Here is a 15894-nt window from a genome sequence, read left to right as displayed (position 1 = left end):
AATGAGAGTCATTTACAGCATTAAAGCAGGTAAACATACACACAGAGATGAAATACAGTCTTAGATTCCAAAAGGTGATATGAGCTGATGTAATTATAGAATCATAGAGTTGGAAGGGACCTCAGGAGGTCATCTAGTCCAACCCCCTGCTCAAAGCAGGACTAACCTCAGCTAAATAATCCCAGCCAGGGTTTTGTCAAGCCACAGCTTAAAAACCTCTAAAGATGGAGATTCCACCACCTCCCTAGGTAACCCATTCCAGTGCTTCACCACCCTCCTCCTAGGGAAAAACTTTTTCCTAATGTCCAACCTAGACCTCCCCCACTGCAACTTGAGACCATTGCTCCTTGTTCTGTCGTCTGCCACCACTGAGAACAGCCTAGCTCCATCCTCCCTGGAACCCCCTTTCAGGTAGTTAAAGGCTGCTATCAAATCCCCCCTCATTCTTCTCTTCTGTAGACTGAACAAGCCTAGTTCCTTCAGCCTCTCCTCATAAGTCTTGTGCTCCAGCCCCCTCATCATTTTTGTTGCCCTCCGCTGGACTCTCTCTAACTTCTCCACATCCTTGTTGTAGTGGGGGGCCCAAAACTGGACACAATACTCCAAATGCGGCCTCACCAATGCCGAATAGAGGGGAATGATCACTTCCCATGATCTTCTGGCAATGCTCCTTCTAATGCAGCCCAATATGCTATTAGCCTTCTTGGCAACCAGGGCACACTGCTGACTCATATCCAGCTTCTTATCCACTGTTACCTCCAGGACGTTTTCTGCAGAACTGCTGCCTAGCTTGTCGGTCCCCAGTCTGTAACTGTGCATGGGATTCTTCCGTCCTAATATGCAAGCTATGTGTGTCTTTTAGGGCTAACCCAGACTAAGCAGCTGGGGATCCCTTGCTTATGCTTATAAAACTTGCCTTCCCAAAGTCCAAGCAACATAGAGATACAGTTTCCTCTTATCAAGGATTTTTATTCCCTTCCCCCCAGAGTCCAAGCTGATGGGGTGAGCTCATACATGTATCTTCTCTTTAAGGATAGCAGTTAATGAAGTCCTTGTTCATTGATGTTTTACAATGGCTCATTTGGTTTCAATGGGCCTTCTTGGTGGGCAGGACCTAACACCTATAAGAAGCCAGAATTGTACATTGATTAATGCGTCTTTTCTGTTTGATGATTTGCACAATTACAAAGGATTACACGCAAACACTTAATATCACCTTATGACTCAGGGGATAGATGTTATAAGTGAGATTAATACACAAATATTTCATAAAGATTAAACACCAAGCACATGTTTATAGCTGTAATATCTATTTTAGCAGCACTAACACACAGGTGAGCCTGACTGGTTCCAGCTCTGTATTTGTAATTGTTCAGTTCAGGCCTAGGGGTGTTGGCGTGAGCTAGCACCTGCTCTGCCAGATTTACAGTAAGCATGAAAACATGTTCCCTAAAGACTCAGAAACCAGAAGCAAAGAAACAAAACCAACATTTATTATTTTTAAAAATCTCATTATGTGGAAGACCTAACTCATGATTTTTGAACACCAGTGATCGATAATGCTGATGGCGGCAGGGAGCTTTTCTCCAGGGATTGCCAGGTACCACATGGCTCTTGAGCTGCTCTGAACATCATCTACAGAGTCAGGGGGACCATTCTGATCACCTAGTCTGACATCCTGCATAATACAGGTTGTGGGAGATTTTCACACCTGAGCCATTCTTTTCAGGTGACTAATCTGAGGAACTATCCCAGACTGAGGTTTTAATAGAGGCAGTTTTGGAACAAATTGATAAATTAATGAGTCATCAGGACCAGATGGTATTCACCCAAGAGTTTTGAAGGAACTCAAATATGAAATTGCAGAAACTTTAAGTGTGGCATGTAACATATCACTTAAATCAGCCTCTATACCAAATGACTGGACAATAGCTAATGTAACGCCAATTTTTTTTAAAGGCTCCAGAGGTGACCCTGGCAGTTACAGGCCGCTAAGCCTATCTTTAGTACTAGGCAAATTGATTGAAACTATAATACAAGAACAGAATTGTGCTATGTCGAGGAAGAGTCAGCATGGCTTTTATAAAGGGAAATCATGCTTCACCAATCTTTTAGAATTCTTTGAGGGTGGCAACAAATATGTGGACAAGTGCGATCCAGTGGATGTAGTGTATTACAACTTTCAAAAAGCCTTTGACAAGGTACCATGCTAAAGACTCTTACGCAAAATAAGTAGTCATAAGATAAGTGGGAAGGTCCTCTCCCGGATCAGTAAGTGATTAAAAGATAGGAAACAAAGGGTAGGAATAAATGGTTGGTTTTCACAATGGAAACAGGTAAATATTGGGGCCCCTCAAGGTTCTGTATTGGAACTTGTGCTATTCAACATATTCATAAATAATCTTGAAAAGGGCATAAACCGTAAGGTGTAAAAGTTTGCAGATGATACAAAATGACTCAAGATATTAGCTGGCTGGGAAGAGTTACAAAGAGATCTCACAAAATTGGTTGACTAGGCAACAAAATGGCAGATGAAATTCGGTGATGGAAAATCCACCATGACCCATAGTAACTTGTTCCACTAGTTAATTACCCTTACTGTTAAAAATTTACGCCTTATTTCCAGTCGGAATTTGTTTAGTTTCAACTTCTAGCCATTGCATCATGTTAGACCGTTCTCTTCTAGATTGAAGAGCCCATAAATATTTGTTCCCTATGTAGATACTTCTATGAACTATGATGAAGTCACTCCTTAACCTCTTTGTTAAACTAAATAGACTGAGTTCTTGAATCTATCATTATAAGGCATATTTTCTAGTCTTTTAATCATTCTCATGGCTCTTCTCTGAACCCTCTCCAATTTATCAACATCCTTCTTGAATTCTGGGCACCAGAACTGCACACATTATTCCAGCAGTGGTCACACCAGTACTAAATACAGAGGTAAAATAACCTCTCTACACCTACTGGAGATTCCCCTGTTTATGCATCCCAGGATCATACTAGCTCTTTTGGCCAGAGCATCACACTGTGAGCTCATGTGCCACTGATTATTCACCATGACCCCCAAATCTTTTTCAGAGTCACTGCTTCGGTTCAGCAATCCTGCAGACAGGAGTGCAGAGGAACTCCTCGCACCCTCCTGCTCAAAAGACACTGCTTTGGAGTCACCCACAGTGAATGCTGAAGGGCCCAGTATTTGAAGAAGAAAGGAAGGTTACTGACTGTATAATAACTGGAGTCTTTTTAGATGTGTGGTCCTTATGGGTATTTATGACCCGCCCTCCTTCTCCTCTGCTTCAAATCTTATACTAAGGTTATTAATGGTTGAGCAGGAACTGGAGAGGCAATCAGTCTGCAATGCCCTCAGTTGGGAGCATGAAGATGCAAAGAGCGCAGGCACGGACCAACAGATACAGCTGTTGAAGAGTTTTTAGTCTTGAATGCAGGAGCACATGTGCTCCCAAAGTGAATACCCATAGGGACCACACATCCCGAGGAACTCCAGTTACTCTAAGGTAAGTAACCTTCCTTCTTTAGTTCTGTGAAGATGAGGTCTAATAAAGAATTTCCCCCCTTTGGACATAACACTTTTTGAGTTAGGACATTGTCATCTATAATATTTAGAAATCCTGAGGATATTTTAGCACTTGCAGCATGAGATTTTCAGTATATGTCACTCAAACTAAAGTCCCCCATAATCACAATCCTTACACATTATAGGTAGGTGCTTAAAGAGTTGGTTGTCCTGTTCCTTAGTGTGATTTGGAGGTCTGTTGCAGACACCAGCTAGTACCCATCTTGTGTTGTATCCATTAGGACTTAGATCTATAAGCATTCAAGATCATTTGGTTCTGAGTTTCCAGTGACTTAGAAACAGGTGATGCTATTTTTGACATAGAGAGCTACCCCCTCTCCCCTTTTGCCCACTCGGTCCTTCCTGACAATGTCTCCCTCTCTCCCTGTTATACGTGCACTCACGCATGCACACGCAGAGTGCCAGGTAGATTTCTGCATAGAAATCTGGGTCGCAGGGGAGTGTGGTTTGAGACAGCGGCTGGGGCATCATAAAGTGAAACAAAATGTTGTGTGAGGGGAGCCCTAGGAGAGACCAGCACTGCTTTGTGACCAGTCTGGCTGCATCCACGTTTTCTGTTGCATTTCTGACAGTGTGGTCTCAATCTCCCCTCATTTGCTGGGTAATCTCTGGGGCTCAGAGGGTGGTGGTGATGAAACGGACCCATGCCAGCAAACAGACTCAGGGTATGCCAGAGGTCTGACCAGGCCGAGCCAAGAAATGGAGTAGGCTGAGTTGCAGGCGGGTTGTAAGCTGCAAAAGAGGGGGCAGAGTCAGAGGAAGGCCTTGCTGGAAGAGGGGCACAACCCCCCCCCCCCCTGAGACTCAGAGATTGGCTCCGACACGTTCTGGATATCCAGCAGACAAAGACCAGGCTTTTGGTATAAAGGGGGAGTGTGAACTGACTCAAGTCCCTCATTGGGTTCCTCAAGATGGTAAAACTGTGCCTTGGCTGGCACCTCACTGGCAGATTGCTGCTCCGGGGACCCTGCACCAGGCTGAGGTGGTGCCTCCCGGCTGATGTGCAGGCTGTGCCCACATTCCCAGGCTGTGCTAGTCCTGACCCAGCTCAGCTCAGGTCTCTGCAGACCTAGGTCCTTCTCCTGAAAATGAAACCACCTTCAACATGCCATTAGCTTGTGGGCCACCAGCCTTGGTTCCATGCACAGGCGTGGCCAGTCTAAAGCATCTCCAGCAAAGCGCTTGCAATGAGGCCTCAGCGTGCAGCTGTTGTGCTCCTTGTGCATGCCCCTGCAGGCCTGGTGCAGGTGCGCCCGCTCGTGCTCTGCCGTATCTCCGACTGATGCATGGTTATTTTCTTGCAGTTCGAACCAGGACCCAGCAGCAAGCAAGAAATCACCAGGGCGCTTGTGTGGCCGCTTCAGTCGAATTAGCATGAAGCTACCGCGAATTCCTCTGCATCGCCAGAAACTGCCTAAAGTTGTCGGTAAGGTGATAGGGCTCGTTAACAGCTCCGGTGTGTATTCCAGCCCTTAACACAGCTGTGGGAGGAGCAGGAGGCTCTAGCCTAGACAGCACACTAACCCTGAAGCTGGCAACAAGCAAATCAACACCAAAGCCTTCAGCAATCAATACCCAAGTACCTCTCCCAGCTCTATTGCCAGCTGCTCAGAGCACACTCGTCCTGTGCTGCGCAGGACACTTCACTGTCCCGCTGCAAGGAGATACTGACCCCTGAAAACAATGTGCCTTTCTGAAAACTAAATTAGGCTGTATTCGCTGTTGTGATGTCTGAATGCATGGCATGTGTATGCCGAAGCAGGTGTAGCATGTGTGTGGTGTGGTGTGACGGATAAACGTGCTGTGTTGCATGTGGTGATGGATGTAAGGTGTGTATGTGCTGTGTTGTATGGTTGTGTTGCGCTGCGTATGGTTGCATGTGTTCAAGACTACTCCCTTTGTGCGCTCCGTGCAAAGCCCCTGCTCCTCCGTTCCAGTTTGCAGACGAGAATGCAAGACTGTGTGTGTACCAATGAGAAGTGATCTTTGCAGTGGTATTGCAGGGCTGTGTGTAGCAACGTGAGGCGTTTTCACCGTGTCTTTAATTTCTTCTTGGAGGTTGTTGGCCGACGCCTTAGCTGTTCTCTGCCCTGGCTCATGTTTGTGTTGGTGGGTTAGAACCTTCCTGCTGTCACAATGTGATGGTCCGTTTATGAATCTCCGGCTGTTTCCGTCACGTGTTGTGTGTGATGTGGTGAGAGACACAAAGAAGTGCAAATTGCACATTGGAATGTGCTGTCCTTTGACAGTAATGAGATCTTGTTTAGAATTTAAATCCTCCAAATACAGTCTGGGATGTCAGCGAAACACCTTGTTCATGTTAAAGATGGAGATCTTGGCACAGCCCTGCCCAGTCACGCCTGGGAGTGGGGGCAAGAAGCCCTGTTCTGGGTACCCACGCAGGGCTTACCCAGCCGCAGTCTGGAGCAGGGCAGATGGCAGGATCTGCACACCCAGCATCCAGTGAGCAAGAATCATGACTTGGCCTTAAAAATAACAGGATTTTTTTGAAAGACATGTTGTCTCTTTATTTGCCTTCTGGCGTATGAGCCGTTAAGGGGCATGATTTCAGGTTTTCCTCCGCAGCCCCAAGCAGCTTTCCCATTACCCATTGCTGATGGCACATGCGTCCAAGGAGCAGTGCAGAGCTGATGCACCCAGACGCTACCCTAGCTGCCAGGCTTTGGGCTACTCCGTGTGACACTTTAGTGCAAATTGGAACTTTGCCCTGTTCCTTGTACCCTTGTTCCATCAGCAGTATGTCATGTGAACGTTGTCAGGGCTGTGGAGAACATGTGACACTGACTATTGTTAATGCAAGGTGAGATTCTCCTGTAATCACTTGACTCTAGGAGCTAGGGCTTTTAGAAGAACACCGATTAGTATGAGATTTGCAGTAAAATTACAATAACTGGCAGCTAAAGGCACCCAGAACCTCCAGCTACTCCGGTAAGCCCAGGCACTGTTATCACCCACTGCAGGAACCCCAATGCCCACCCAGCTGCCCACTAAATATTTTCCAGATTCCCTCATCCCCTCACCTGTAAATCCAGGCACTCGCCTACCCCAGCATCTCCACAGCACCCACTCAGCTATCCCCTCCCCAGACCCTTTCCTGCACCCATTCACCTGCCCCCACTGCAGCTGCCACAGTTTGTGCAACTCAATGGCATGTCCCATCACCGCTTGGAAGTTTATGGTCATGTGCAAATTACTGAGAAGTCTGCCAAAGAGCTCACTGAATAATTTGCACTAAGGTGTGACATGGAGCTGCCCACAGTTTGGCAGCTAGGATAGCATCTGGGCGGAACAACGGGCTGTTCACACACATCCTATGGGGTTTGTGTGCGGGGGGCTGGGAAAGCCTTTCTGGACCTTTGCACCGCTCCTTGCATCCATGCTCCATCTGCAGCCTGTCCCAGGAATCTCCTTTAAAGGGGCATATGGTCATCCCAGCATGGTACAATGGCGCTAGAGCGAGGAGGTGGGGTGTGGCGGGTGACTGTAGTTCGGCTGGCTGGCTGGCTGACTGGGATGTGATGCCACGGCCGGTCTTACACACGCGGTGTGGATTGGATTTTAATAACCGAGTGACCACTCCTGGGCTGTGGTTGGTGGGTTCCTCCCTGCCCCGCACTGCGGAGGAGCTGCGCTGCCCCATTCCCATCCCACCCTCAGTTCCCCCAAAACACTCAGCGGCCGGCTCCCAAGACGAGCCAGCAGCACGTGAGCCTTGCTGCTTCCCTCCACAGCAGGCGGCTGGGCTGGTTGCTGCCTCCCTTGAGATGCTGCTTTCTTGTGGCAGAGCTGTCGCCCGAGAGCTGCGGCTGGAAGCCGGGGGAACCAAAGCAGGAGGAGTGTTACCCTTACCGCTGAAATGCCAACCAGCGCTGTGTTTATGGCAGCGAGTCAAGCCGGCCTCTGTGGAGGGGCAGGTCTGGCTGCAGGATGAATTGAGCTGTGTGCACTTCCTGGAACAGGCTGAAGGGAGCTGGCTGCAAATCAGACCTTTGTGTAAACAGGGAGGCAGAGGGAGAACTCCCCTTGGCTCCTGGCCCTGTGAAAGGCTGCTCCTTACGGCCGAGTTCCTGAGCCTCACCCCTCCTTCTGCAGGGCTGACAATGCATGCCTCTTGCCCCAGGCGGACTGGAAGGGCCCCTCCTGTCAAGGGCAGAGTCCCCACTATCTCTTTGGGCGGCCTGGAGAAGACCTCGGAGCTCTAAGCTGTAATGCACCATTGTGGGAAGGCGGCTCAGGGCCTGCCGAGCCAAAGGCCCAGGAAGCGGGCTCCGCTCTCATACACAGGCTCGCACAAAGGCGAGGGGGGAGGCAGGCAGCCGCAGAGACTGTCTGTGTTGCCCGGGAGCTGTTATTTCATGGGAATGAAATGCTTTGGCCACACTCTGCTCTGTTTGCCTTGGCCCTCAGACCTTGCCATGTGGTCGTATTATTATCCTGTGCGTGGCGTGGGCTGACGGCCGATCCCCCCCTCACCCCCCACGGCTCCTCAGCGTAGGAAGGGGAAGTGCCAGGAGGAGAAGTGCAGCCTGCTGGGAGGAAGGGACAAACATTCCCTCCCGTTTGGGAGTCTGGCTCCAGCCCCTCGAGGAACTGGACAGACGCACAAACCTGGGTCAAGGTCTGGTCGCTCCAGGAGAGGCTGGGGCCTAAACCAGCCTTGTCTCCCAACTCCCCCACCCCACGGGACTTTGAGTGAAACAATGCCAGTCCATGGGCCTGCAGGGACCGCATGCGCGTCTTGCCAAATCCAGATTGGTGCTGTTCTTCAGCCACTCGAGTGTGGAAGGGAAGAGCCTGTGTCGGTCAGGGAAAGGCCGAGGGTCGGATCCGACCTCTCTGTGGCCATGTATGAACGGGCACGCTAGACAACCCCATTGCGGTGCAGTAGCGTTTTACACCTACCCTGTGCTGGAGCGAAGGAGTCCAGAGGGGCGAGCAGAGCAGAATCTAGTGATTCTAGCAGGGCAGGAGCAGCGAACGGGGCTTTCACGAGGGAGTTCTCCAGTGCCCCTTGGGGTGAGTTTGTCGTCTGCTAAATTGCTTGATTGAAGTGTACAGTGTGGTCTGTTTGAGGGAGTTGTGTGCCTGAAGATGAGAGCTTCCGGCCCAGGCTCCAGCCTGCCATCTGTTGATGATCCCTAATCCCTGAGTAGCCCTGGCCAAAGGGGCAGGGCCAACTCAGGAGGAGCAGGGGTTTCAAAAGCCAGCTTGTAAGCGACCAGAGGAGCAGCAAGTAGGAGCAGCAAACGGTGGAGTTTTGCAGAGGCATTGAGAGAGGCAGGGTAAGAGCCAGATACGCCTAACGAATATTCACTACACTGAGGCCGATCACCCCATCCCAACTAACACCCAGCCTGCAAGAGTAAAACCAATGCAGACAGAAGTCCAGCAGCAGCGTGGGGGCTAGCCGGCTTATTGCACTGAATGCAGCATGCAGACCTGCCTTGTGCCCTGGCGGCGCATGTGTGCATTCAGTGCCCGCAGCTCCTGGCCCTCAGAGACACGGTACGGGCTCTTGAGACCAGAGTGGCTGAACTGGAGAAGCGAAGGGAGGCAGAGAGGTACGTAGAGGAGACTTTCCAAGACACCACGGCGGTCCCACTCCCGGTCTCCCAGCCTCTCTGCTGTTGCGGAGGATGAAAGTCTCAGGGAAAGAGAACTTTAAGCTGGGGCAGATGGAAACAATCCAATAGTTCAAGCCCTCCTGCCAGATAATGTCATGGTATCCCCTTGCTCTGATGATACCTCTGTGGGGGAGGGGACCCCAGTTATTCAGAAGAGAGATAATAATAATGAGAGATGTGATCATTAGTTGGGTTTGTGAGGACCAGGAGAACCGCAAGGTGAATTGCTTGCCAGGTGCGAAGGTCGCAGACCTCTCAAGACATCTAGACAGACTTATGTGCGGTATTGGGGAGGAGCCAGTGGTCATAGTACATGTAGGTACCAGTGACATAGGGAAAGGAGGAGAGAAATCCTGGAGGCCAAATGTAGGTAGCTAGGTAAGAGATTAAAGTCCAGAACCTCCATGGTAGCATTCTCTGAAATTCTTCCGGTTCCACGTGCAGGGCCAGTTAGACAGGCAGAACGGCAGGGCCTCAATGCGTGGATGAGACGGTGGTGCAGAGAGGAGGAGGAACTGGGAACCTTTTGGGAAAGGAGGACCCTGAAAGGAAGGGTGGGCTCCACCTAAACCAAAATGGAATCAGATTGCTGGTGTGTCCAATTCGAAAGGTCATAGAGGAGTTTTTAAACCAAGGGCTGGGGGAAAGCCGAGAGTGCAGAGCAAGCACACGGTTCGGAAAGAGATCCCTTAGGGGAGGATCTATTAACGAAGATTCTCTGTCCTAAGAAGGAGAGGATAGACATTGATAAAATACAGGTAAGAACTGAAGAGAACGGGCAAACAAAAGAGTCCCATTGAATAACATCACATGAAGAGAAACAACTAAATATTGACAAATTGTATAGGTGTTTGTATACAAATGCAAGAAACCTAAATACTAATATGGGTGCACTTGAGTGCCTGGTATTAAATGAGGATATTGATATAATAGGCATCAGAGAAACTTGGTGTAACAATGGTAATCAATGAGAGACGGTAATAGCAGGGCACATAATATACAAGAATGATAGAGTAGGTTGTGCTGGTGGGGAATGTGGCCCTATATGTGAAAGAAAACACAGAGTCAAACAGAGTAACAATCTTAAATGAATCAAAGAGTACCATAGAATCTCTCTGGATAGAAATTCCATGCTTGAATAATAAGAGTATAGCAGCAGGAATATACTAAGGACCACCTGATCAGGATGGTGATGGTGATTGTGAAATGCTCAGGGAGATTAGAAAGGCTACAAAAACAGAAAACCCAACAATGATGGGGAATTTCAGCTATCCCCATATTGACTGTGTACGTCACCTCAAGATGGGATGTAGAGATAAAATTTCTAGCCACCATTAATGACTGTTTATTGAAGCAGCTAGTCCTCGAATCCAAAAAGGGGAGAGGCATTTCTTGATTTAGTCCTAAACGGAGCACAGGATCTGTCCAAGAGGTGAATGTATCTGAACAGCTCAGTAATAGCAACCGTAATGTAATTAAATTTAACATCTTGGTATGGAGGAAAAACCAAATAAACCCATGGCACTAGCATTTAATATCAAAAAGGGGAACAACACCAAAATGAGGAAACTAGTTAAATGGAAATTAAAAGGAACAGTCACAAGAGCGAAATGCCTGAAAGCTGCTTGGAAACTTTTAAAAACACCGTAATAGAGGCTCAAACTAAATATATACCCCAAATACAAAAAGAGTAAGAGGACCAAAAAATGCCACCTTTGCTAAACAGAGTAAAAGAGGCAGTCACAGACAAAAAGACATTTTAAAAATTGGAAGTCACTCCTTACTGAGGAAAATAGAAAGGAACATAAACTCTGGCAGGTCCTGTATAAAAGTATAATTAGGCAGGCTAAAAATAATTTGAAGAGCAATTAGCAAAAGACACACAAACTAATAGCAACAATGTTTTTAAGTACATCAGAAGTAGGAAGTTTGCCAAACAATCAGTGGGGCCACTGGACAATTGAAGTGCTAAAAGAGCACTCAAGGAAGAGAAGGCTGTTGTGGAGAAGCAAAATGATGGATGTAAATAATTAATCATTGCAGAGGATATGAGGGAGATTCCCACATCTGAGCCATTCCTTTTAGGTGACAAATCTGAGGCACTGTCCCAGATTGAGGTGCCAATAGAAGAGGTTTTGGAACAAATTGATAACTTAAACAGTAATAAGTCACCAGGACCAGATGGTATTTAACCAAGAGTTCTGAACAAATTCAAATCTGAAAATGCAGAACTACTAACAGTGGTGTGTAGCCTATCACTGAAATCATTCTCTGTACCAGATGACTGGCAGATACCTGATGTAACACTGATTTTTTAAAAAGGCTCCGGAGGTGATTCTGGCAATTACAGGCCAAGGATCCTAACTTCACTACCAGGCAAATTGATTGAAACTATAGTAAAGAACAGAGTTATCAGACACATACATGAACACAATATGTTGGGGAAGTGTCAACATGGCTTTTGTAAAGGGAAATCATGCCTCACCAATCTACTAGAATTCTTTGAGGTTGTCAGCAAACATGTTGACAAATGTAGATGTACTTGGACTTTCAGACAGCCTTTGACAAGATCCCTCACCAAAGGCTGTTACGCAAAATAGGCAGTCATGGGATAAGATGGAAGGTCCTCTCATAGATCAGTAACTGTTTAAAAGATAGGAAACAAAGGATAGAAATAAACAATTTTCACAGTGAAGGGAGGTAAATAGAAGGGTCCCCCAAAGAGCTGTACTGGGACCAGTGCTGTTCACCATATTCATAAATGATCTGGAAAAGGGGCAAAGTTTGCAGATGATACAAATGTACTCAAGATAATTAAGTCCAGAGCATACTATGAAGAGTTACAGAGGGACCTCACAAAATTGGGTGACAGGACAACAAAATGGCAGATGAAATTCAGTGTTACTAAATGCAAAGTAATGCACACTGGTACACATAATCCCAACTATACATTCAAAGTGTTAATGGAGAATAGGTCCATTAACCATGATGGTCAGGGATATAACCCCATGCTCTGGGTGTCCCCAAACCTCTGATTGCCAGAACCTGGAACTTCACTCGGTAATTGCCCTATTCTGTTCATTCCCTCTGGAGCATCTGGCACTGGCCACCGTTAGAAGATGGGATACTGGGTTATATGGACCATTGGTCTGACCCAGTATGGCCGCTCTTATGTTCATATGTTAGAATCAGGCTTCTTAACTGGTCTCTCCAGCATTGTACCTGCTCCTCCCTTTCGAGTATTTATAGAGGATAGGATAAAATAACCTAAACCCTCCTGCTTCAGGCTATGAGCTGTCAAGCACTGATAAGACTAGGGAGACATTTCCCCTCTGCACATGCTATTCCAGAATTGTCTGGTAGGAGGCTCCTGCCCCTTCCCCTGGAGAGCTGGGTGTGACCACTTTCAAAGCCAGGGCACTGGGCTAGGTGGGGCCTTGCTGTGATCTGGGCTGGCAGGTCCTGTGTTCCTGTGACAGCCCGTGACAGACATAACCACTTCAGTGCAGGATCAGGGATGGAAAAGAGTCTGCCTGCTGGGGAGCCAAGCAGGCGTTATTTAGCAAAGACATCTTCAGGTTCTGTATAGAAATTAGAGCTGGAAAAGCCCAGGGCAGGACGGTCTCTACTGGCCTTCTCTAGAACCTCATCCAAGGTAATCTGAAGGCCCCGTACGAATGCATCAGGTCAGGTGGAGTTCCCGTTTCAGGTGCAGGGCCATGCTTTGAATGCTTTAGGATTAAAACAAACTCAGAACCCAGGAAATGCAGCCACAGTTGCACTTCTGAACGTGAGACACCCAGACCCCGTAGCTCTGCCCTCTGCCCCAGGGGGCTTGTCTGGTGGCTTGTGCTAGAAGTGCCGTCATAACCCTGCCTTGCCTGGGTTTCTAGCATGTGTGTGTGTGTCCTGTTCTTGGAAGGTAGCGTGTGCTCGCCCTACTGATCTGTGCCAGCAACCACAGCCAAGTTTGTGTGTCAGAATTTCCTCAGGGTTTTTATGATAGTCCTAAGTCCCGCTGAAAAGAAGCGCTGATCCTGCAGTCCTCGGCACCCAGCAGCCCGTAGGAGGTCCCAGGTAGGTAGCGCCTGTTGGTCTGCTGGCTAGGCACAGTCCCCTGTGGGGTGCAGTTTTTGTGCTGCAGATCTGTCTGCAAAAAAGGGAGGCCAGGTCTTGCAAATCTTGGTAGGTCGTGAGGATCAGGGCTCCTGTCCTGCAGAGCTGAGGGGGATGTGTAAGAAGCAATTTCCTTCCCATTGACCTTTACACGTTCCACCCAAATCCCCTGATCTCTACAGGGTCTCTGTGTGTGGGTGGGTGTGTAGGGGAGGAGCATCTGAGGTATGTGCAGGGATACAGGAAGGAGAAGTTAGGGTGTGTGCAAGGGAAGATACAGGAGGGAGAGGGAACTGGGACATCCACTCTAGTTGCTTTATAATGCTTTGGTGACACTGGTGATGTATAAAAATGGTTGTGATCAATCCTGGGGTCTCCTCAATAACACACAATTACGATGTCAGCAAATACTCTGTACTGAGAGATGTGCAGAGTTCGGGTACCAGCGTACTGTGCGTTTGTGGGGGCAGCATGACGTCATCACTAAGAATTGTGCCATGCTGTGATGGGGACTAGTGTGTAGTGTGTTTCCTTAGATGTTGACGTTCTGTGGGAAGAGGTGGTGTGTCGCTGCTGGTGGAAATGTACTGTGTGGCCATCCGGGTCTGCCCCACAGCTTCCCCTTACCTTGTTTCTCCAGGTTGCACTTACTGAACCTTGCTTTACAATGTTTGTTTACGTGATTTACTAGGGTTTTGATATGGCAAATGGAGGAGGGTTTTGAGGGAGGCATGGAAGGGGGGGATAAGGATGCCTGTTTCATCTCCTGTAGTGTAGAGATGTAGGGATAACAGGAATGTCTGAGGTGCAGGGGAAGGTGAGACAGTGTGGGGGGGAACCTGGCAGGTCAGTCTCTTCTTTAAGCCCTGTAGAACGGTGCCTTTGCCCCTGGAATGGGGGAATCTCCATGAGGGTAGCCACAGTTCCTCAGAGCACTGGAGCCTCTCTGAAAGCTTCCCAGCCCCGCATGCTGGATCCTGTAGCTCCTCTGTCTAGGGAACCCCAGCTGCAACTCCTCATCTCAACCGTGGTTTGTGGTATAGAATATCTCCTCACAGCTCTCCAGGGTACCCCATTTCAGCTGAATCAGGCGGGGAGAGCTCCCCATCTAAATACCCTTGGCTTAGGGAGCAGTGGCCTGAGCTGGAGAGCACGAGTTCAAATCCCATCTCTTCATCACGGCTGGATTCTCTGGAGGAGTATGCAAAACGTTCAGGCTGTGAGCCCAGCTGTCTAAGATCCTGCCCCTCTGCAACCACAGCAGCCTCTCCCCCATGCGCTCTCCACCCCACACAAGCATCCCCCGGGCCAGTCCCAGCATCCTCGTAGCTGCTGATTTGAGAAAACTCACCTAGTTCAGTCTAGACCATGCTACCAGCAGCTGGTGCCAGAAGAAAGATTTCTGGGGTCTCCATGCATGTAAGCTGTGCCGTGGGGTCTTTTGCTACGTAACCAACAGCACCAGGCCCTGAGACTCACTATTCGGCTTGTTATTTATTTCACAAATAGACATCGCTCCTTAGGGGGAAAGGAGTGATCTGAAAGCTTGACACCAGCAAAGAGAGCCCTCTGGAGTCCCTCCCAGCCTTCCTCTCCATGGACCGGGCTCTGTCTGGAGGAGACTGGCTTCTGCATGGACATAACCTCAGCTTTGAAGCTGTTTTGGTCGTGAACAAGTCTCTGTTTACCCAGCCGCTGGGAAAGTTATTTTGCATCCTTGGGTCATCTCCCAGCCATGCAGCCTGCCGATCCACCAGGGCCCTCTGGGACTTTGCCACAGATGCATCTTCGTTCCCTGGGAGGCAAGGACAGGCTAATGCTGGCTTCTCTGTGTGCAGCGAGGAATGTGAAGAGTGAACAGAAGCTGCCCAGCCCTCTGCTCCAATGGCGCCTCCCATGTGCAAGGAGCAGAACATTCAAGGCGGGATAGATCTTCCTGGCCCGAACACCCATGACTCCGGGAGCAGCGAGCGAAATCCCAGCAAATCCCTTTCCTCTCACGGCCCTGCCTGTCCCCCACATAACCTGCCTTGCCTTGGAAATCAGCAGCAATACTTGGCATTAAAATACGGGGAGTATGCACATCCTATGCACGTTCCTTCCGCCCGCACACACCTCTCTATACACACTGATGCTTCCTCCCCGGACCTGCCCTCCTGCCTCCAAACTCAACCCAGGTGCCTGCCTCTTCACGGGGAAATGTGCCAAACGCAGCTGTGTGGCTCAGAAGGAAGAAGGGGGGCAGGAGCAGCCCTTAGTGAGGCAGTCCGTGCGTGGTCCTGCGTCCTCTGCCCTCCTCTGACGCTCCCCAGCTGAAGATCTTCAAGCGCTCGGTAAGCATTAATTCCGTCTCACAGCACCGCTCCCACATCCGTGTGAGGACTGAAGTAAAAGATCTATAGCAATCCCGTCACCTGCCACTCAAATGCAGCCTCCTCAAGAGTGGGACTTGGCAGCTATGTAACACTACACCGCCGTTTCGGAGAGGAAATGGAGGCGAATACCACAGTCCAATTGCTGCTGCAGGGGAAATGT

General features: G+C 48.8%; 1 protein-coding gene across 1 annotated transcript in view; it reads left to right on the top strand.

Annotated features, from left to right (window-relative positions):
- SCARF2 (scavenger receptor class F member 2) overlaps positions 1 to 15894 on the top strand; it is an 86161-nt gene that overhangs the window by 63625 nt on the left and 6642 nt on the right. Inside the window, 1 exon segment of the mRNA XM_067550295.1 lies at positions 4903 to 5024. Coding sequence (XP_067406396.1) covers positions 4903 to 5024 — 122 coding nt within the window.

Source organism: Emydura macquarii, unplaced genomic scaffold (genome assembly GCF_026122565.2).
Source record: "Emydura macquarii macquarii isolate MOO-44397 ecotype Brisbane River unplaced genomic scaffold, CSIRO-AGI_Emac_v2 contig_1254, whole genome shotgun sequence".
Taxonomy (NCBI): domain Eukaryota; kingdom Metazoa; phylum Chordata; order Testudines; family Chelidae; genus Emydura; species Emydura macquarii.
The sequence above is the reverse complement of the archived record's forward strand: the minus strand, read 5'-3'. Positions and strand labels throughout refer to the sequence as shown.